Here is a 23,604-nt window from a genome sequence, read left to right as displayed (position 1 = left end):
CTCCCCCCCCCCCCCGCCCCATCCTGGCGAAAGCTTGCACAATGTTGCTGAAGCACGGTGACGGTTCCTTAGATGGTTGGGTACTTCTGAAAAACTTTGCTTTGTCGATATAATTAGTTACCTTGTTTTATCATACATTCATTAAACAGAGGTGGGAGGGCAGGATGAGGTGCTAGCAGGCGAGCAAAGAGGCCGAAGCAAGAATTAATGGGAGGTTGGGTGTCTTCTAAGTATTCGCTTGAGGGAAATGTTCTGAAGTGTTTCTCTTTCTCTTTCGAAAAGGCGCATGGGTGACTTAACCGGAACAATAAAAATTGTCGACTCTCGACTCTTGTCGAAGAAGCCATCATTGGCTTATCAGAGCCGCAAGCTGGCCAAAGTCAATCTCTTAGATTCATATTCATTATAATGTTCATGATTATGAATTGTCAATTTTCAACAACTCTGTAACTGGATGACATACATTAATCTTGGAGTGACTCGAATTCGGGACCTTTTGATTGAAAGGCACCGGCGTTAACCACTGAGCTAACACTCCTTGATTATTTGTTAATTATCTACGTCACAATTGATTCCGCTTGTCGTTCTTCCAGTTTATCTAATATACTATAGCATACAACCTTCAGCTTTACCAATGGACAACTATGTAAACGTAAACTCACATATCGTCGAGGTATGCTGGATGCCTTTTCACTTCATCCATCGCAGTTTGAATAGGGCTCTGTTTTGGTCATTTCGCCCAACCAACCTGGTCGACCGAAATGACCATGCTGGTTGGGCAAAATGACCAGGCTGGTTGGGCGAAATGACCATGCTAGTTGGACGAAATGGCAGTTGGGCGAAATGGTTGTTGGGCGAAATGACCAGAAAGCATGCGAGCTCGTACTCGTGCTAAGAGCCTTGTACTCACTCGTACGCGGATACTTATACCATGGGGAATTGGACTTGAAATGTACTCATATGCAAGCTGTTGTACTCACATTGCAAGATTAATACACGCCAATTTATTACGTTACATTGTATCACCATATTCATGATTCCCAAAAAAATCCGCCTATCCTCGCGATTCTCAGAATAAATTGGTTGAAAGAAGACTTGATACTCAGGAAGAAATTCAAACTAGATAACAAGTAGTTATTTCCCGTTATATATTGTGGTTATAGTGAGCCATGTATATCTAGATAAGCTATTACACGCTGGGAAAACTCATGGAACAGGCGTTGAAGGTTATTTGCATAAATCGTGTAATTCATACCGTAATATCGACAATTACCCGGAAAGTAATAAACAATAACCGGATATTTTTACTCACCTTTGTCCTTAATTACCTCCTTGTCTGTATAACTAACCTTGCGTGGCTGGTAGTGTAGCAAGGGCTTTTGTTTTAGTCAGATCCGTTTACACGGAAAGCCGTACCATGCAGCTACTGCGGTATTCGCTTTAACATTACATACCTTATAGACTGCACGATGTTCTAAGAAGGAACGAAGATAGTGTGATGCCGTTGGTCATCATATATGTCGCCCTCTATTTGTCGTAGGCTACATTACGTAATAATTACAGGTCACGTGATGTCTGCTCACCAGCTCAGCTGAAGCAGACCTCAAGACTTGTGACCAGTCTTCGCTCCAGATCTGAATCGTTCGGTTCGGTAGTAGCCCTGGCTCCGATCATTGTGGTCGTACTTGTATCTGTCTTGTATTCGTCTTTTATACACTTTTGTACGTATCGTTATAGGACTCTACTTCGTTATTGAGACCTCGTTTGTGACCATTATCGTTAAGTGCATGTTTTCTACCTATTATTGAGGACTTCGTGCCGATGTATTGTTTGTACCGTGGCTGGTTATAGTAATAGATTGCGAAATCTACACAGCGCTTGTTCTTTACTCGTTTATCTATGTGTTATATCTTTTTCATGTAATAGCGAGATTTAAAGCTCGTCGTTTACTAACATACAACCATCCAAGCCGCATTTGTTTCCATACCACCACCAGTCCTCGGCAGGGAATAATTTGGACGCCCCAGAATCTTAGACTGAGTTAGCGTTACATTGGTGGCAGCGGTGGGATTCTGTTTTCTGTTGAGCATGAATGATTTAATTAGCTTTGATTCGGACACCTGTGTGTCAAGGCAGGAACTGGTTTCCTGTAGGGAACAGAGTGTTGCACCCTGTTCGGGCTCACAGTTTGAAAACAGAGTTCGCGAAGAACCCACACTTAGCGAGATTCAGAATGGGAATGTTTTGTGTAATCAGGATTGGATGGTGGTAGATGAGTGCGTCCCCAGTGACGGCGGCTTGGATGGCAGTACGCTACCACGTGAGTATTTTTCAAATTCTTGTAGTCATTACTTAAATGGGCCTAAGCGTTATAGCGAAGCAAACGTCGGGGCTGCTAGGTCTCCCTCTGTGACGGGTGACAGGTTGAGGGTTTCTCGTGATTTTGAGGAGAGAGAAAGAAACCAGCAGCCCCGGCATGTGGACGATGGTGTGAGTGAGAGGAGGGCAAATGTGCCCCCTATGAATGCCCTCGTAATTTTATTTCAAATAGTGTAGTTAAACTTGATCTGGGAAATGGTTTCAGTAGAACTGTGTCTAATAGGGAGAATGCACCGTTGATCAATTTTGGTGATGGTTTATCGGATAGAGAAAGGGACACGTCAAGTCCCGCCCATATGGGGGTCAGGCATTCGCAGTCAGGGACTGCAGGGTACAATTTATATCAGTCTAGGGCTGATCATATGCCATTAGGGGGCGTACCTGGACGAGGTTCCAGGGAAATTGATACAAGAAATGCGACCCAATATGGGATGGAGGACTTGCAGCCAAGGGCTGCGCGTTACGAAATTCGTCAGTCTGGGACTGACAGTATGCCACGGGGTGGTGTAACTGGCCCGGGGCCAAGTGGAATTTCGAGAGGTGATTCCCTCTCTAGGATCCGTTACCCTAGTGAGGATACAGTGTATAGAGATAAATATTTGATCAGTGGTGCAGGTAATTCTATGTCAGTTCTAGAGTGGTTAGATAGAGCAGACGATAAGAAACGTTATCCTAGTGTAGGCGAATGGCGTAAATGTAATAATTATGGTTACGACTTGGACCACCGTCCCTCCGTAAGTCGCCATGGAGCTGGCCATTATGTGAATAGGGAGGCTGGTAGAAGTTATAGGAAAATTGAAGATGATCAACTGAATGATAGGCAAGTTATCAACAACTCGGATAGAAATGTGCAGTTGGGGGAATTTTCCCTGCCAGTTAGGTACAATTCTAATGATTTGCCTGTACCCCTCTCAGATTCCCGTATATACCCAAAGAGAACGGAAGTACGCCCCGTTTGATGGGAGTAGTGAGTGGAATGATTACATTGTACAGTTTGAATTGATAGCAGAAATGAATAGATGGGGTCCCCTTTCTAAAGGAATGTATCTTGCCACTTCCTTAAGAGGTGAAGCGCTCTCAGTATTAGGCGACCTTGATACCTCGATGCGTCGTAATTACGATTCGCTTGTTGCCGCCCTGTCCAAGCGTTTTGGGTCACAAAATCAAACAGAATTATTCCGTGCTCGGTTAAGGAATAAACAAAGAAAGAAAGGTGAAAACCTTCTAGAATTAGCGCAGTCAGTCCGGAGATTGGTTAAATTAGCCTACCCTGAAGCTAAGTATGATCTACAAGAGACCTTGGCAAAAGATCATTTTATTGATGCGCTGGCTGATACTGACATACGATGGGGAATATATCAGTCTCGCCCAAAATGTTTGGACAGCGCAGTAAAAACAGCAATTGAATTTGAAACGTTTCAACAGGCTGAAAATCAGAGAAATAGTAGAAGGTTACTTAGAGCTGTGTCAGGCCCCCTGATACTGACCAGAAACTGGCGAAAGAGGTACAGAGTAATTTAGACCAAGTTGTAGAGAAAATGGTAGCTAAAATCCAGGAATGTTTTAAATCGTTAGAGAAGAGTCATGGGAATTTGGAAAAGCCTCGTAAGAGAGAGAGTAGGAATATGATCAGGGACAACAAATGTTACAACTGCAAAGAAGTTGGGCATTTTGCTCGTGATTGTCCAAAACCAAAAGTATCTGATAACAATGGGACAAGTCATAACTCGGAAACTAGCAAAAGCCGGTTCAGCGGGCCATGAGTCGCCTAGTGGTCCCAAAAGGCCCTTTGTTACGTCACTTAGTGAAAAGAATAATAGAGATGGATTGTACGCAAGAATACAAATCCATGGTAGGACTTTAGATAGCTTGATTGATACGGGTGCAAATATTTGTGTGGTGAAACGTAGTATGTATCAGGAAATTGTTCAGAGTGCACGGCCAAAGTTAGAGAGAACTGGAGAGGACTTGGTTATGGCCGATGATCGAAGTATACCGTGTTCGGTTGTGGTAATTTTTCATTGAAGATGGGAGATTTTTCGGCGAGCCACCCGGTGTGGGTTGCAGACATATCTCCTGATTTCATATTAGGGTGTGATTTCCTCGCAAAATACAAGTGCCAAATAGACCTAGGCCTTGGTCAGATAAAAATTGGGAATATTATGGTTCAATGTTTCGGCAACGAGAGATTGAATGCCCCTAGTAACGTAGTGAATAGAATCACGGTAGCTGAGACAATCTGCATAAGTCCAGGCCAGGAAATTGTAGTACCAGGAAAACTTGTCAATAAATTAGACGGAACAGAGTTTATTGTAGAGCCTTGTGAAAGTTTTGTAAAGAAACACTCGATTATGGTAGCTAAAGCTGTGGTTAATCCCCAGAGTCACGTAGTACCAATCCGCATGATTAATGTAGATTCAGTGCCGGTCACGGTGTATGAAGGAGTTACGGCGGCCACGTGTGATCCTGTAGAGGAAGTTTTATCGGTACAAAACACGGAGGGTGACACTTCCAATGAGGGCTGGGGAGTCACTGACTTACCACAGCACATTTTAGGGCTGTACAACTCTTTGGAAGGATCACTTGATGAAAATCAAAAAGCTTTAGTTAGGAGGCTTCTTCTGAAGCATGAGAGTATTTTTGCAAAATGTAAGGAGGATTTAGGAAGGACTGATATTGTGAAACACAAAACCCGACTAAAGAGGTGTTCCCTATTAAACAAAATGCTAGGAGACTGCCTCTGAATAAAAGAGAGGATGCGGCTAACGAGGTTTCAGATATGTTAAGGCGAGGGGTGATTGAACCTTCATCTAGCCCATGGGCGTCTCCAGTTGTATTAGTTAAAAAGAAAGATAGATCAACTCGTTTTTGTGTAGATTATCGTAGGCTTAACGATAGTACGACTAAAGATAGCTACCCTTTCCATAGAATCGATGACTCCTTAGATAGTCTTAATGGCTCCACTTGGTTTACGACCCTCGATCTAGCGAGTGGCTACTGGCAGGTCGAAATGGACGAACCTGATAGGGAAAAGACCGCTTTTATCACCCACAGTGGTCTATATCAATGTTGTGTCATGCCGTTCGGGCTTTGCAATGCACCAGCCACCTTTGAAAGGTTGATGGAGAAAATTTTATCTGGTTTGCAGTGGCAAACATGTTTAGTCTATCTAGACGATGTAATTATTTTTGGAAAGAATTTTGAGGAACACATTGCTGCCATAGATGATGTTTTTACGAGGTTCAAATTAGCGGGATTGAAACTGTCGCCTAAGAAGTGTTTTCTTTTCAAACAAAAAGTGGAGTTTCTTGGACACGTAGTTAGCAAGGACGGAGTTTCGACTGATCCGTCAAAGGTGGCTGTTGTTAAAAATTGGCCAAGGCCAAATTGTGTTAGTGACGTGAGAGGATTCGTAGGTTTATGTTCTTATTACGGGAAGTTTGTTAAAAACTTCACTCTTATTGCACGTCCTTTACATCGTTTGACAGAAAAGGGAAAACGATTTCTGTGGAATGAGGAATGCGAAGAAGCATTTAACGCCTTGAAGGTAGCCCTAACCTCTACTCCTATATTAGCCTTCCCCACCCCTAGTGATAAGTATATTCTTGACACAGATGCAAGCAATGAAAGCTTGGGTAGTGTTCTCTCTCAAATCCAGGGAGGAGAAGAAAGAGTAATCGCATATTTTAGTAAATCGTTTAGTAAGGCTGAACGAAGGTATTGCGTAACAAGAAAAGAGTTGTACGCTATAGTAGCATCAATTAAACACTTTCACCATTATCTGTACGGTGCTGAGTTTCTTGTGCGAACTGACCATGGTGCTTTGAGGTGGTTACTTAATTTTAAACAACCCGAGGGGCAGATTGCGCGATGGCTTGAAATGCTGGGCACTTATAACTACGAAATTCAGCACCGTCCAGGAAGTAAACACGGGAATGCAGATGCGCTTTCCCGACGCCCGTGCGTAGATTGTAGGTATTACCTCCGTTTAGAAGAAACGGAATTAAGTACAGTAGAAGATACTGGGGGGTATCTTACTGGACAACAACTCAGTGAAAGTGGGGGTACCCTTGACACCCACGTATGTACGGTTGTAACCCGTAGTAAAACTAAACAGGGTGGTAGTCAAACTGATAGGTTGGACGAAATTAGGACAGATGCTGAGAAGGGGATGGAACCAGCTACATCAGTAGAAAGTCCAACTCAAAGTGGAAAAGATAATGGACAGGTTGTGCCAGAGATAGTTGCTCCCAGGCTAGAGCTAGATGGTGCTTGGGTGGACCAGTGGTCTGTAGAAGACATTAAGAAGGCGCAGCAGGGTGATAACGACATAAGTCGAATCATAGGCTGGATGGTTATTTCCAAAGAAAAGCCGCAGTGGTCGCTGATTTCAGCTGAGAACAAGACTTTCAAAACTTACTGGGGTATGTGGAAGGTCTTATGTCTCAGAAATGGTGTTTTGCCATTCAAGTAAATGTTTTTTTTTATCGCCTATCGGGCAGGTAGTCCTGTTTTCAGTACTTATTCATTTTCACAGGGATTCAGTTTACACTGTACTACTCATGTTATTGTTTATACTTCATTAAGCAAGCCACCTGTGACTCTTCTTATCTTTCGCTCTGCTGCCTGCTCTTTGGTCAGATCAGTTTGAGCTAACTGTTACCTCATAGCACAGCTCTGTTATGAAAGGTCAGCAGGGGGCAAGTCAGGATGGAAGAGTTGTTGATCAACTTTTCTCCTTGACCACACATGTGGAGGGTCTCATGGTAATGGGATATTCACACTTATTTCATTTCTCAGAGACCTGTGTTGTTTTTCGTTATAGACATCATTCTGTTTTCAGCATTGTAGTAGGCAACACCGCATCCGCCTTACATATCGTACACAGTTTCATTAGCTAACGTTTTCGACCTGGCTCAATTATAATCTGTAAGTTTTTCTCTTTGTCTTCTCTCTTTGTTAGGTTAATTATTGTACAACTTTGCTTACCATGCACATGTCAGTTAATTGAGATTGTTAATTAGACATAATTAATCTATTTGTTTCCAATTAAGAAGTGTTTACCTTGATTGCAGGTTTGCACATAATTTGTTGTTTATTAAATATGGGTGACTCCATAACTACTGTATATATATTTACTTGTGACTTGAATAAGTTAATATTCATTTAGTTACACTTGGGTTTTAATTACCTTAACCCCTGTTCTACTATGTTTATGCTCACATATTCATGTTCCTATCAGAGTTGCGTAATACTTACGTTACGTAATTTCCGTTCGTTGAGATGGATTGTTGTTACTAATTAATCATAATATTAGTTTTTGCTCATTTGATACTCTGTTTGTTCTTTAGTAAACTTTGTTATTAATTCTTCTTAAGACAAGTTAAGAGAATTAATTGAACCCCAGAGTTATTCGACTCTCATCCTTTTTGACACACATTATAGTTATTCAGTGTAAATTATTGTACTGTGCTGAGCTTCATTTTGGCCTATGGCAAGTTCGAAGTTCACCGTTATAATCTTTCATTTAAAACATTCATAGTGTTGTATTCAGCATCATTATTATTCAAGTTTATCATATCCTTTTATTTCAGTTTTACCGCGATAACATGAGTGAGGAATTTCAATACAGTTTACAGAAACGTACTCCTGTCTTTTTCTCATCATTTCGCTGGTTAGCTAGCTGTCTAGTGTCGCATATCTAGACGCGTTTGCGAGGGCAGCATAAATGGTATTCTTTATCGAAAATGGGAATCTGACTCGGGGAATGAGATCTCCTGGAAATTAGTGGTGGCTAGAAGCATGCGTAATGAGGTAATGTCTTTGTTACATAGTAACGCCACAGCTGGTCACCTAGGTGTTAAGAAAACTATGAGGAGAGTCCAATCTAGATTTTACTGGGCTGGATATCATAAGGATATAGAGAGATGGTGTCGGCAATGTGAAAAATGCTCTTCAAGGAAGGGTCCAATTAAATCTCATAGAGCACGTATGCAAAAGTACGTGGTAGGAGCCCCCATGGAAAGAGTGGCCATGGATATATTGGGACCCTTGCCAGTTACCGACACGGGAAATAGATATATTTTGTGTGTAGCGGACTACTTTACTAAGTGGACCGAGGCTTATGCGATCCCAAACCAGGAGGCAGTTACTGTGGCCAGAGTCTTTGTAGAACAGTTTGTGTTGAGGTTCGGTGTTCCCCTACAGTTGCATACTGACCAGGGCCGAAATTTCGAGTCAAATTTGTTTAAAGAATTAGCACAGCTCCTTGGTATTGATAAAACTCGTACCACAGCCTTTCACCCCCAATCTAATGGCATGGTGGAGCGTTTTAACAGAACCTTAGAGGCAATGTTATCGGCCGTTGTTTCGGAAAACCAACGTGATTGGGATGAATGGTTACCCCATGTTACCACGGCGTACCGCTCCTCTGTGCACGAGACCACGGGAGAGACACCCAGTGTAATGATGTTAGGAAGGGAGATCAATCTCCCAGTTGATCGCCTGGTACCCCCTCCCCATGTTGGAATTAGTTCAAGTATTAGCTATGTAAGTAAATTGGAAGAAAAACTTAGGACAGTTCATGAAATGTCTAAAATCGAACAAATGCGTCAATTGAAAGGCAGAAGAAGTCCTATGATAGGCGTAGCAGTGCCAAAAATTATAACGTCGGTGATAAAGTTTGGCTGCATAACCCCAGTAAGAAAAAGGGACTGTCTCCTAAGTTGCAAAGATATTGGGAAAGCCCATATTTAATAGTAAATAAGTTATCCGATGTAACTTATCGTATAAAACAGTCGGAACGATCGAGGCCGAATGTCGTTCACCACGATCGTCTTAAATTGTGCTTAGCATCTGGAGAGAGTGTTGAGACCAACAGAGTTGGTGAGGCCTCGTAGTTACGTAAGCGTTACGTAAGCAACAAGTAGACTTATATTTAGTTTTGACCCGGGACTGGTAAACGTTCGCTCTATTAGTGGGTGAAGCTCTGATTCTCCACTGACGCTCACTCTGCTTCCAGAACCGGTGTTGTCAGAACATAGGCTACATATTTTCATTTATTGCTTATTTATTGCTTTATTGTTTTTATTGGAAAGATAGAGCAATGTCCGCAAACCTTCCATTCGGGCGTGGTATTGGTAGTCCACAAGTAGATTGTTTTTCGTGCGGGCGATTATTTTTTCATGGAAGCAGCTTCGCAGTCATCACCCAAACTGTGAATTTAGGGGTAGGCGAGGTAGGCGTTTTTGTTTAAGGAGGCCAGGACCGGTGGCTCCTTTTGTGCCACAATCAGCTGGACCCCAGATTGCCAATTCAAAGTCGAGTCCTGCTGTGACACCGAATAACAATGAGTGGCTAAATGATATTTCTTTGGCTTTTGGCACCGAGGATCTACCTCCGTCACCCTTCGATCCGTTAGCTGCCCTCATCGAAGCGAGCAACCAGTCGTGTGAGAACGCCCCCGCCTCAACGGTAGACTGCGGACCTATCGACCTTTCGTTTGGACCCAGTGATAGACGAGCGCCAACCCCCCTGACATCACCCATTGAGAATAGCTCTACACCTTCCCCAACCACTTCAACATCAACCCCTTCAACAGCATCGTCGGATTCAACTCTGGATGATAAAGAACTGACCCGTCTGCGGAACCTGATGGTTACTTCAAGGATTCCACTCATCATCAACGCGGAAGTAAAAAACCTTGGTCTTGGAGTTATTTACAGGAAAGAAAAACATACTGTCCAATACCCAGATGGTACAGTCCTTACCACGGAGAAGGAGGGATTCGAATTGCCCCCACGGACCAGGGAACTGTTGACTTACCCTTAATCCATAGAGATGCCCTAGATCAGGACTTTTGTGTTAAAAAACGTGTTTCTTTATTATATATCTTTACTGTGAAAATATTATGGACATTTCACCTTATTATTATGGACATTTCACCTTTTGATGCGGACTTCCAATCAATTTATTTTGTGGTTTGGATCTCTGTGTTACATCAAGAGTGTTATGTTTTGATTCACTTGGATTGTTTTCATGTATTTATATCTATGTACGGCACCGTAAGTTGTTTTTACTATTATTAGTTGTATCTGGAATGTGACCTCACATGAGTCCAAATTGCACTTTTCGCGCGAGCCGCGTTATTCCTTTAGGGTATGAACACGTGCATGTAAGGTCATATTACTCTTCTATTACTCTCGTATTGCGTAACTTTCTTCTTTCGCAGTCGAGCTAGGACATATTTTTTTTTAGTCGGTACAGATTGACATGTGATACGTTTTTATCTCAAAAGTTAGTTCTGAACCCATATTAAGAGTTAATATCAAATGTTATTGTGTGTATAGGCTCTCGTGCATGGCAGGCACTATTAGCTATACTTTGCTTTTATAAGTATTCATGTATTTGGATTTCTTTTTGTATTAGCATGTTTATGATTTTAGATTTGTGTCTAATTTGCGATCCTTACTATTTTGTTTTCATAACTTGGGGACAAGTTAAGGACTGAGAAGGGGATAGTGTGATGCCGTTGGTCATCATATATGTCGCCCTCTATTTGTCGTAGGCTACATTACGTAATAATTACAGGTCACGTGATGTCTGCTCACCAGCTCAGCTGAAGCAGACCTCAAGACTTGTGACCAGTCTTCGCTCCCGATCTGAATCGTTCGGTTCGGTAGTAGCCCTGGCTCCGACCATTGTGGTCGTACTTGTATCTGTCTTGTATTTGTCTTTTATACCCTTTTGTACGTATCGTTATAGGACTCTACTTCGTTATTGAGACCTCGTTTGTGACCATTATCGTTAAGTGCATGTTTTCTACCTATTATTGAGGGCTTCGTGCCGATGTATTGTTTGTACCGTGGCTGGTTATAGTAATAGATTGCGAAATCTACACAGCGCTTGTTCTTTACTCATTTATCTATGTGTTATATCTTTTGCATGTAATAGCGAGATTTAAGGCTCGTCGTTTACTAACATACGACCATCCAAGCCGCATTTGTTTCCATACCACCACCAGTCCTCAGCAGGGAATCATTTGGACGCCCCAGAATCTTAGACTGAGTTAGCGTTACAATACATTCTCTTACGATGACTGCTTTATATATAAAAGAAGAAATACTTGTGTTTAATGTGCGTCTGTAAGCATATAACTTCCGTATTATAGTCAAGGAACACTCTTCGTTTGTATTATTAATAACATGCTGTGAGGTTCTGCCTAAGAATGAAAGAACATTTACCAAACCCATAATCTCAAACAGAAGGCATAATTAAGGAATATTTTATGTGGTGATAAGATCATTTTTACCAAACTTAACTTTTATAAAACATAGGATTACGCAAATAATAACATTTACCGAAAAATACCGGAAAATAATTCAATTTGATTAGTTTATTATGTCTAAGTTGGCATATCAAGGTGGCAACTGAAAGAAAGTTGGCCTTTTAGAGCGTCTTTGTCAGTACATGTTTTCCAAAAATGTTTCTGGTAAAAATTAGATAATCAATTTTTTGTAAAGAAATACAACTTTTCAAAGCTATTTACTAAATAGTAATTTGTGATTCAACGGGACCCGTGGTGAGTATATCCACTTGATTACTAATGATCGTTTACAGTTGTCAACAATTTATAGTGACCATAGTCGTATCTAGGAAATGATACTATGAAAGCTGAACTTGAATTGCTGATATTTGCAAATCAAACACACAAATAATGTTTCTACGTGACTAAGTTAACCAACGAAACTTTGTTTCTATATGTTACTCATTCTTTTCTGCTAGCTTCTACCGTTCGCTTTCTAAGTCTCCTCCCTACGTATAACATACTATAAAAGTCCTTTTTTACACTTTGTTAAAGTGGGTGCTGTCCTTTACCAAGGCATCGCTTTTTGTATTACAATGTCTACCTCGTTCAACCTGTATGAAAGGTTACTTCCTTGCAATATCTCAATAAAACACTCCTGAGTGGATTCAAGTACATCATCTTCCAGTAAGCTGCTTGCACTAGGAATTTTCCTGTGTTCAGTGTAAAGGGTGTTTTCGTCTCTCTCTCTCTCTCTCTCTCTCTCTCTCTAGTTTTGCTCCCAATGTAAGGTGACCAATAAGTATTTGATTAATCAATACGTAAACGGATCGATTCGTGAATGACCCAATATGCCTGTCGACAATAAGTTCTTTTCCACATCCCCGCAAAATTGTTCGCAATTTACAGACATCCGCCCACGAAATGTCATGCACAGTTTTCTCCATTTTTCAAGCTCTTTGCAAACGACTGAATCATTTTTATTGTCTGCTCTGCTGGTATTAGCCAAAAGTGGTTATCCTGAACATAAATAAACAAAGAACGTGCATTTCGTTGTGACGTCACAAACTTAGAACTACCTGGTGAAACAGAACAAAATGACTATGTAGTACGTCGTTACACTATTGTGAAGGCCATCGCGTGTTAATAGATTAACCAAGACAATATCCCCCTTATGCACACATGACCTGCATTGTGTGCAACAGCCACAGTGTACAATGTCACAAATGGTGACAAAGGCGACCATGCATCTTCCAAGAAGTGCATAATAGTCTATATTATTGGTAAATATAGAAACATTTTGGTAACGATTTCCATGAATACTCGGGAATCCCCTAATCAACTCAATAACATGTGTTGCGGCTTCCTTGGATAAATCTTCCACAATTTGCAGAATAGGATTTGATAACAGTTTTGAACCTTCATGTGAACGTTCCTTTAAAGAGGTTTCATACAGTGTCAATAATTGGCTTTGTGTAACTATCATTGAGGGAGTGTTACCCAAGTGTTATGATTGTACAGAGTGCTTTGAATCTGGTGCTTTGAATCTGACAATCTACACAGAATAACCACGCTTTATAGGCAAGCCAATACGTTATTAAGAGATGCATATGTAGCAAGTGGTATGACAGATATATAGTAAATAAATAAAGAATAAAACACCAGAAAAACCACTATGGATATCAAATTTACTAATGACTTCAGAACATTTCCTGCAAGCGAATGCTTAGAAGACACCAACTCCCCTTAATTCTTGCTTCGTCCCCTTTGCTAGCCTCCTAGCACCTCATCATGCACTCCCACCTTTGTTTAATGAATGTATGATAAAATAAGGTAACTAAGTATATCGACAAAGGTTTTCAGAAGTACCCAACTGTCTCAAAATATCCCTTGCTTCATCAACATTGTGCAATCTGTCGCCAGAAGGGGTGGGGTGGAGCGGACAAGCCTGATCGAGCAAACTTAATAAGCCATTGAAGGGGTGGTTACATGAAAACGGCGTAGGGATGAGATTCAAACAATAACTCCTACCTTGCAATAGTGTAGTTTCAACCGCATGCCTGCATATACTTAACGTATTTTAGCGAAAGAGGAATTACGTGTAAGCGTCATTATCAAAGTTAAAGGTGGGCTCGCTCGTAATTTCCTCGTAAATTATGTCCTTCACACCACCTGATTCAAAAGTAATATCAATACTACCCTCTACCGGTTCGTCGCTGTTTTCTAGTAATTTCTTAGCAATCCCGTTTTTACGGCTAGTAAGCAATAAACGGGTTTGGATACCTGTAGCGGTGGCCTTGACAAAATTCCTGCATAGTTTCTCGTCTTTGGCCGTGTCGGTAGTATGCGGTAAATTATTATACCGCGTTTTCGTGTGTGTTGTGTGATACAAAACTCTGTGGTTTATTTTTTTACGTTCAGAACTTTTCACAACTAGTGGGCTGTACAGTATAGGTTACGGTCGAGCTTTGCATCAGGCGTAGTCTTTTAGTTTGACCAGGGAGCTGCTACTCTAGGTTTTACTATTTTAGGCTACATTATGAGCAGTCTAAGTCCGAACTGTTCGGGTGCCCTGGTTTCGTATAGTTGATTCACGGATTAGGAAAGCTCTGCATGCTTTATGCTGTGTCGAATATCAGAAGTTTAGCCTTTAGAAGTACAATATCCTAATGCTATTTTACTGTAAAAAACAGTGTATTTCAAACTTTTACAGATGCGCCAGGCTTGTGCTAACCTGAGTAAAGTATTTGAAATATTGTAACCGAAATCGCAAGTCGACATTCTTTCACAGCTCAAGAAAGTAATAGTGAACTTTATAAGCCTTTGGCTGATACACACTGACTCGTGTCACAAAAACACAAACGCGAATGAGTGAAAACAAAATTGACTGAAGTGATTCCAACAAAGTTGTGAATCAAAAGTATGGTCAAGTCCGGCATTTGTGAACAATTGGTAGGTATTTCAGCCAAATTAGGTATGAATTATACATAAACTCAGTCACAACTTACTTTGTATTTTATTTCATATATAAATTTTAGTTTTAGGGAAAGACAAAGCATTTTATGTCATATATACAGTATATAGATAAATATGTATATTTACTTATTTTTGGGCTCCTGGCCACGGCCCACGGGCCCTTAAGGCGATCACAGAGCACTTGCCCTAGATGCACCCCATCCTCCTAACCGGTGCACGTAAACCCTGTCCTTTCACCCCTTTGACCCGAATTATAAATATCGAAACTTGAACGGAAAAAGGGGAGTAAAAGACCTTGCTCCACCCTCTTCAAAGAGGATTGGCAAAAAGGGAATAAGAAATGACAATAAATTAACAGTTATTTCCAGTGAACTACTGTAATCTAGAATTAAATATCCCTTTTCTTGTTCCGAAGGGCCCCCAACGAAATGCCAACAATTCGGCAACGGGGATGAGGGTGGGGGTACCCAGCCCACCATGGGGCTACCAGGCTGCACCTCACCACGACTCACGACTGACTCGAATTATAACTCTCAACTTGATACTAGTCAACCAAAAATTGTCCTTCGAGATTTGAACTGAAATTGGATGGAATTAAAAAAAATAAAAAAAATACTAGCTGTCTGCATGAGAAATTTAGTAAAAATTGCCCGAACGTTCCTAGCATGATTAACTAATTTCAAACTTCGACGTCAATGAAGGACAAAAAGAACCATATAGGCCTATGTCTGACTATAAGATCATTGAACGTTACCATCACGAACAACTTTTTTTTTAGCTCTTGGGAAAACTCCGAATAATCTTCCATTTTCCGAATCCTGAAACTGGGAAGTACGGGGTGGGGGGGATCCGTCTTGATCCGCAAGTATAGTGAACGTTCACCACAACAAGCGTGTTTAGCTAGAATTGTCATCCTTGTGAACATATATTTTTTAGGGGATGGGGGGAGGGGAGTCGGCAAATTAAAAAATACAGGGTAAACAGAGGGAAGGAAATACAGCAGTGCATGAGAGGAGGTGAGAGACAGGACTGATTGATCGTGTCGATAGTTTTTTTATATATATATATATACATGTGATACACGAAGATAGACGTAAAATGTAGCATCGTTTCAACACTACAAAGGGGACCCTCCTCCGCCCCCACCCCCACACCCTCCCCACGTTCAATATCATATCCCCTCTTGGCAACGGAAATAAACACAAGTATAAATAAACCGATACAGATATTTATACCCGCTGGTTATCCGCAACTATTCCGGCTTGTTAAATCGTGTAGATTGACGGCTTCGCCGTCCTTTACTGCGTGTAGGCAATAATACAAAACCGAATGTTTCTCCTTGATCAAACTTTCCCCAACCTTGCCCGCCTTACAACTCCCTGTGCCAAGCGACTGCTTCACAGTCATAGCTACTATCGAACAAAATGGACGAAAGCAATTGATCTCAATCTGGAGATGCAGATGTATCAATAGCTGCAGATCTAACGGTTTGTGAATGTCGCACGACCTGTTAACGAAAGTCTGGGAAAAGTGCTTGCCCCTGTCGTATGTATGATCTCTTTTGTTCACATACGTTCTTTGTCTTTCTCCGGATACGCCTCCATGTTTAGCAACCTTTCGTGCTTCAAATTACAATTTCTATACTGTGTTACTGCAAACTGGCTGTATTCAAAGTATGCACGTAAACATCGTGCTAACTACCTATTAACTTGAATATCCACCACACTGACCAGCGTACAGTAAACCATGGGGGTAAAAACACCTCCATGAGTAAACAAACGTACATCACCCCAGGCCATAGCTTGCAACACGATACCGTTCACAGCCAGGTACATCTACGATCAGGTGACCACTCAGAAAAGTCATGTGAGTAATGGGTGACACGCAAAACCACTGAAATCAAAGCCCCCTATTTCTAAAAGTATACGAGCGCCCTCATCTTTAAATAACTAAATTCCTCTTCTGGCATATGATGTATGTAGCTATTGTTACGTATACGTCCCAACATTATGCGGAGGTCAATCTTGTCGCTACAAACGTAAAGGTGGAACCAAATCGATACCTTAACGTCAATCAAACCTCATCTCGATTCCAATTTACGAATCTAGTTTTGACACTTATCTGAAATAACGTTATTTATACGGTCTCACTTATATCTTTTTAGTAAAAATATCGCTGAACAAAAGTCAACTGAGTGTACGGAATGGTAGTTCCTAAATAGATGGCGCAATTGCAAAATAACATTTTCAAGGTATACTAGGTCGACATGCTCACGATTCTATAATACTTTTCCAAAGAAACCTTGTAAGCCACAAAATTACCTCATTTAGAGTAATTTCCACTCACCCACCTTCCACAGGGTTATCAATTGACGTGGAAATGTCATAAAAAATAAACAAACACATTCACACGCACACTAACGTGAACAAAATATTTCACGTGTTTCTGGTTAACTTCAAGGTGCTTGCTCTATGATTGGATGTTAAGTGTACAGTTTAAGTTAACCTATTTATGGAGTAATTAACAGGAGATTTGAAACGTTATTTATTGCATGTTAGAAAATTTTTGGTGGAAGAAAGATAGCCCAAGACGAGAGCTGACATAGAAGCGGCAGAAAAAGTCTCAGATTAACTCTCTCCTTTTGCTGCTAGAAAGCTAAAAGGTCTTGGTTTGGTACAATGCAAATGTCTTGAAAGTCAACTCCATCAGTGACGAGTATTAGTGACAATGTACGTACAACAACTGTTACTGAATATATCAATTTCTGTGCTGATCTGATAATCCCAAAGAAATCGTGTCGCATTTTCCCAAATAGCAAACCGTGGCTATCAAAAAAGTTGAAATCCCTAGTGTATAAAAAGAAAGCTGCATTCTCAAGCGGGGATTTTGATCTTGTAAAGGCAAAACAGCGGGAGATAAAAAAGGAAGTTAAGAGTTGTAAAAAAGACTATGGAATGAAATTGGAAGATAAATTTGAGGGGGGTAATTCGAAAGCAGCCTGGCAAAGTATAACTGGTTACAAAGGGAAACATAACAGTGGACCGATTAGAAATGGACAAAAACTGGTTAATGACTTGAATGATTTTTATTGTAGGTTTGATGTGAATAGCGATAAATTGGTTAATGCAGGTATTAATATAAAAAATTGAGGAATAGTCTTAATTGTGCTAACACTGGTAGTGACAGAGTTATTGTAAATGAAACTGATGTTAGGAAATATTTGTCTAGTGTTAAGATAAATAAAGCCGCAGGCCCAGACGGGGTTTAAAATATGTTAATAAAAACATGTAGCTCTCAGCTAGCGCCAGTGTTCACTCCGATCTTCCAAAGAACACTCGAATGAGGGCGTTTTCCCGAGATATGGAAAACGTCAATCATAACCCCGGTTCCTAAAACAAAAGTGGTCTCATGTTTAAATGACTACCGTCCGATATCACTCACGTCAAATATCATGAAATGTCTGGACAGGGTGGTACTAAAACTTCTTCTAGCTGAAAAAGGTGTTGTTATAGATGAACATCAGTTTGCCTGCCAAAGCAAAAGAGGTGTAGATGACGCAATACTTGTTTACCTGCATGGGGTCTTGAAGCACTTAGACCAACCCAAAACGTCTGTGAGGTCAATCTTCATTGACTTCTCGAGTGCATTTAACACTATTAAGCCCAATATATTAGTACAAAAACATGCAAGTGAACTACAACATCGTACTCTGGGTCCTCAATTATATTTGTTGTAGACCTCAGATGGTTAGAATGGGTGATTTCAGATCTGACCAGTGTGTCATTAGAACGGGTGCCCCCAAGGATGTGTGCTCTCACTAGTGCTGTTCTGCTTGTACACAAATGATTGTAAATATCGAGTGACCAATGCAATATTATCAAATATGCTGACTGGTCTTCTTTATAATAATGACAGCCCTGCCTTTGTTAGTGAAGTACAGAAGTTTGTTGGTTGGTGTACAAGTAACAGTCTCATGTTAAATATAAATAAAACTAAGGAACTAGTGTTTGATTTTAGGAAAGGCAATATTGTCCATGATCATGTCATAGTTTATGGCAAAGTAGTTGAGAGGGTAGAAAGCAACAAGTATCTGTAAACGTATATTGATAATAAACTTAATTGGAATATTCACACAAATGCTGTTAAGGGTAAAGCCTGCCAACGACTTTATTTCCTTAGAAGAATAAAACAACGCAGAGTTAATTATACCATCATGAAATTATTCTACCAGTCAATCATCCAAAGGGTCATAACGTCTAGTTTTATATGTTTCTTTGGCAGCAAGCCGAAGAAGTACAGGGCAGAGCTGGAACGTGTTCGGAAGTTAGCTGAAGTTAGCTGCATTGGTTCAAGCCTTCCGTCACTCTCATCCATAAATGAAGAGACTAGAGTCTGATGAAGAAACTAAATAATATAAAAGAAGATCACACACACCCTTTTCATAGTCTTATCGTGTTCAACAGATCCGGGATACGATTGCAGGTGCCCCATACTAAAACGTCCGGGTTCCGTAATTCTTTCTTACCTGAGGCAATACACTTGTTTGTATGTATGTATGTATGTATGTATGTATGTATGTATGTATGTATGTATGTATGTATGTATGTATGTATGTATGTATGTATGTATGTATGTATGTATGTATGTATGTATGTATGTATGTATGTATGTATGTATGTATGTATGTATGTATGTATGTATGTATGTATGTATGTATGTATGTATGTATGTATGTATGTATGTATGTATGTATGTATGTATGTATGTATGTATGTATGTATGTATGTATGCATGTATGTATATGTGATCTTCCCGCAAGCAGGAACTCGCGAAAGAAGCCATGGAGGCTTGTAGACTCGCAAGCTGACCGAAGCCAATCTCTCGGCACACATCCATTTAACGTCCATGTCGGGAAGTTGTTATTGAACAACACCCTTGCCAGACGACACACATTGCTGTCGGCGGGGAATCGAACCGGGGATCTCATGACTGGGAGACGCCGGCGCTAACCACTAGGCTATACACTCCGCCTTAACTCGTGTGCAACTCCGTTTAACTCCGTTTAACTCGTGTGCAAAGCGATTTGGCCCAAGTGTGTGATCTGTCACTTGCAGCCCTCTGTGCTGCCTCTGTTACTGTTCTGGTTCTGCTTATTTAGTTTTATTCTCGTAGTTGTTCACAAATAGTTTGTTTATTGTATGGTTTGTATTCACTACTGTTTTTTGTTTATTATCGACGGGAAATAATTTCCGTTTTCTCTTTTCTGAAATGGACAATAAAGTTTCTATCTACAATTTCACTGTAAACTCGGGAAACGCTACACAAGGATGAACGATATTCGCCTTAGGAAGCCTCCCAAAGTCTAGGAAGACTAATTAAAGTAACCGATCCCAAACGTTACAAACACACACTTGAAAACAAATGAGCGCCCTAAATATTTTGATTCAGGCGACATGCGGTTGCTTTCAACGTTATTATACTTCCTTATTCATAAATTGTTGTCAAATTGTCCGTTTGTATGTATTTTAGATCCTCTTGCAAGCAGGAACTCGCGAAGAAGCCATATTGGCTTATCAAAGCCGCAAGCTGACCGAAGTCTCTTAGATTCATATTTAATGTCCATGATTATGAATTGTCAATTGTCAACAACTTTGTAACTGGACGACATACATTAAACTTGGAGTGACCGGAACTCGAGACCTTATGATTGAAAGGCACCGGGGTTAACCACTGAGTTAACACTCCACTGTGTTATTGACATATTGACATAATACCTTGTACGTTCCCTTAAATATATAAGAGGCTTGACCTTCATCATATTAACTGCAACCTACACCTGGTTTACAGTATTTCTGTTTCAAACTTTCGAATGTATTTTCTCGAATTATTAATATTTCTTAATTAACAAAAAGGAGTATTTAATATCATGTTAAGTGATAGCTCTGTTTTCATTGTCCCTCTTCTTTTGTATTTTCTCTGCGCATCTCTTTTGACCGTTCGTGGTACTCCAGAGGAAGATCATACGCGGACATTCGTTTCGTGGAACAAAACGTAACGTATAATTAAAAGTCAAAGTTAAATGATGTATTAAAGTCTCAGTACTTGTTTGTCAAATTTAAAGTTCGACCTTTCCAGTTTATTGCACTAAAAGCTCAGTGAAAATAACACCTTTCTATGAAACTTTTCTTTATAATCAATATTCATAATTTTTTATTGAGTTATCCGTCGTTAACAATTTTGAGCTGAATAAAGTTCGCCAGAATTTTTAACAAGTACGTAGATTCTCCAAACTTTAATCAAAATTTGCAACCCCCGACCGACAGATCATGCACCAATCAAATCTATGTGTTTTGTTTACAGTTAGGCTGCAGTTAGGCGTAGGCTTACTTTCACTTTCATGTCTTAGGTCCCTTCTCTGAAAGGTGTCTTTCTCTCGGTCTTTACGATGTAGCTTGCGAAATAATGTCATTTCCTTCCATTGCAATGTATAAAACAGTGATTAAAGACGTTTCCTCCGTGAAATAGTAAAAAGTAGACGATACGAATAGGCCAGCATTAAACTCTTGATCGGGCCACATGCTTAGACTATTCTATTTATGAACAGCTGATAGATGAATACACAAGAGGCAGACATGGGCGGTCGCAGTGATTTACGGTAATCGTTCGCGCCACCAGAGCAACAGAAATCAATTCCTTTCATTCGATTGCGACAGCTTTTCTCCGTTAAACGCACCTGGTCAGAGTGCAATTATTATAAGAAACATTGAATCTAATTCGAAAGTTTGTTTTCCGAAATTCATCAGCTAACAGGTTGAGACTTTAATTAAATATAAACTATAACGTATCAATTTGTAACAATTAAAATACCATTTTGTGTACGTCGAAAGTTGTCATTTTAACAGTGATATAACAGTGTAAGATTTCAACAGTGTAACAGTTTAACAGTGATATAACAGTAAATCAGTGAATTTCTAAAGATGATGTTGGTGAGTGTTCATGTTTGATTTAGGTTTCTAAGTGTATAGTTGACTGACAGGAAGATGACCTATCTGACCTCTATGGCAGACTTCTGTAATTGAGAATAACGAGCGTTATCTTATTGGCTATTTTTCTTTTACGTTGATTGGTTTTCATTATCTACGTCACCATTCTAGGCCATACGTATACAGCCGCCAGTGTCGTATGTTGCTATTAGAAGCTGCGCGGTCTCGTTCACATCTATGGTTATACATAGGGAATTGTCGTCTGTTGGTCTTGATGCGCGTGTTTGTCTGCCATATTGTACTTGTACGGTACGTCAGGGTACGTCTCCAATTACCTGAGATTCCTGTAGACCATAGCATGTAAATCAATTCTTTGTTTTTGTATGTACGCACACTGGTAGATCTCCAGTTACCTCCTTCAATATCAGATTTGGTGAATTCATATGGTGACTGTATATGATATGTTACAACCGTAGTCACTGACAACGACTACATCAATGTAAAGTGATATCAAACAAGTGTTTGATTACATCAGGGCCCTATTTCATAAAAGTTAAGAACCTTCTTATCTTGGACTTAAGAAGAATAATCATTCTTAAGTCTGTAATTGTTCTTAACGTTAAGAACATTCTTATCTTCTATTTCATAAAGCAACTTAAGAAGAATTCTTATCTTTGTCCTGAAATCGTTCTTAACTTTAAGAATGATCAGGATCATTCTTAAGTATGTTCTTAAGTGTCACATGTCAATTAGGCGGGAAATTTCAATCAAAACACATCATTGCCTATATAGGTGTTTAATGTGTATGCCAATGATGGCTATGTGTATGGCTTTTGGGCTGCTAGAAAGAGAAAAGCAACGAACTCTACGAAGGGAAAGGGTATTTAGGGACAGAACCAACCCACTAGATCAATGGACAGACCGACAGATGCATTCGAAGTACCGGTTATCATTGTTATGCTTCAAGCTGATATTACTTTACGCATATGCCCTACTTAACATAGGATAGGCTATAATAGGGGTGGGGTGATGATGTTATGGCAATCACAGCTACTATAATGGGGGTAACTATAAAAAAGTTCATTTCTGACTGGGGTGGGAGGGAGGGTAGAACTAGTTGCTGCAAGGTTGGGGGAGGAGGCAGAGCTGTTCTTGACGGAAAGTCGAACTGTTGCCGGACTTCCTGTGGGAGGGGTCTAAGGGGGTATCCCCTCCCCTTTGAAAATTTTGGTTTATATATGGGGGATTATATGCAAAATGGTGCTATCGTTTGCCCTAATTTGCACAGATTTTTTGCCCGTGTCTTAGGTCTTCAGAATTGGGGGGGGCAGACACCCCCACCTCGTACGCCTATGGTCGGTACATTTGCGGTTTTGTTGATAAATTTGTGCCCATTACCTTCCCTTCGAAAACTTACTCGTAGCTATTTACGCAACTAATTATAACTTATCCGCATGAACTACAAAAAAATACCGTGGCGTATCTAGATTTTTTTGACAGCAGGAGGTTTAGGGTTATTTGTGATGCTGTCCTAGGGAGGGATCTAATAGTAGGGGTTTTCCCAGAATGGCTTGCATTGACTTTGTATATATAACTCATTTTAAGCTAGCGAATATGGTCGACCCCCCCCCCCCCCCCCCAATAACAAAAATAATACACGAAACGCAGAACTGAAGCTGGCAAACAGTTTAATTCTATCTTCAAAATCATACCAAGTTTCGTTTGGTGGAGTATAAGAATCGCAAGACAATTTATTTAAGTTGACAAGTGAAACGAGGTAAAAATAGACGATTTTCGCCCAATTAACTGAAACTTTCAAATACTTAGGTTATCCACAGGAACATACGAATAGTCCTAGTTGGAAAATTTAGAAATTCCGAACGACGATTTTTCAAAAACGTTGGGGACCCCTCTAAAAAATATACAAAGATGTTTTCGTGGGCTTCGCCCTCTATATAGATA

The 23,604-nt window shown here is 40.3% G+C and overlaps 1 protein-coding gene across 1 annotated transcript; it reads left to right on the top strand.

Annotated features, from left to right (window-relative positions):
- The first annotated feature begins 4,406 nt into the window (after nt 1–4,406).
- Nucleotides 4,407–5,123, top strand: LOC139984550 (uncharacterized). The gene has a single exon (XM_071998487.1). The coding sequence runs from the start codon at nt 4,407–4,409 to the stop codon at nt 5,121–5,123; it is 717 nt and encodes a 238-aa protein (XP_071854588.1).
- The last annotated feature ends 18,481 nt before the right edge of the window (nt 5,124–23,604 follow it).

The sequence above is a fragment of the Apostichopus japonicus genome, chromosome 17 (assembly GCF_037975245.1).
Source record: "Apostichopus japonicus isolate 1M-3 chromosome 17, ASM3797524v1, whole genome shotgun sequence".
In the NCBI taxonomy this organism is placed as follows: domain Eukaryota; kingdom Metazoa; phylum Echinodermata; class Holothuroidea; order Aspidochirotida; family Stichopodidae; genus Apostichopus; species Apostichopus japonicus.
The sequence above is the reverse complement of the archived record's forward strand: the minus strand, read 5'-3'. Positions and strand labels throughout refer to the sequence as shown.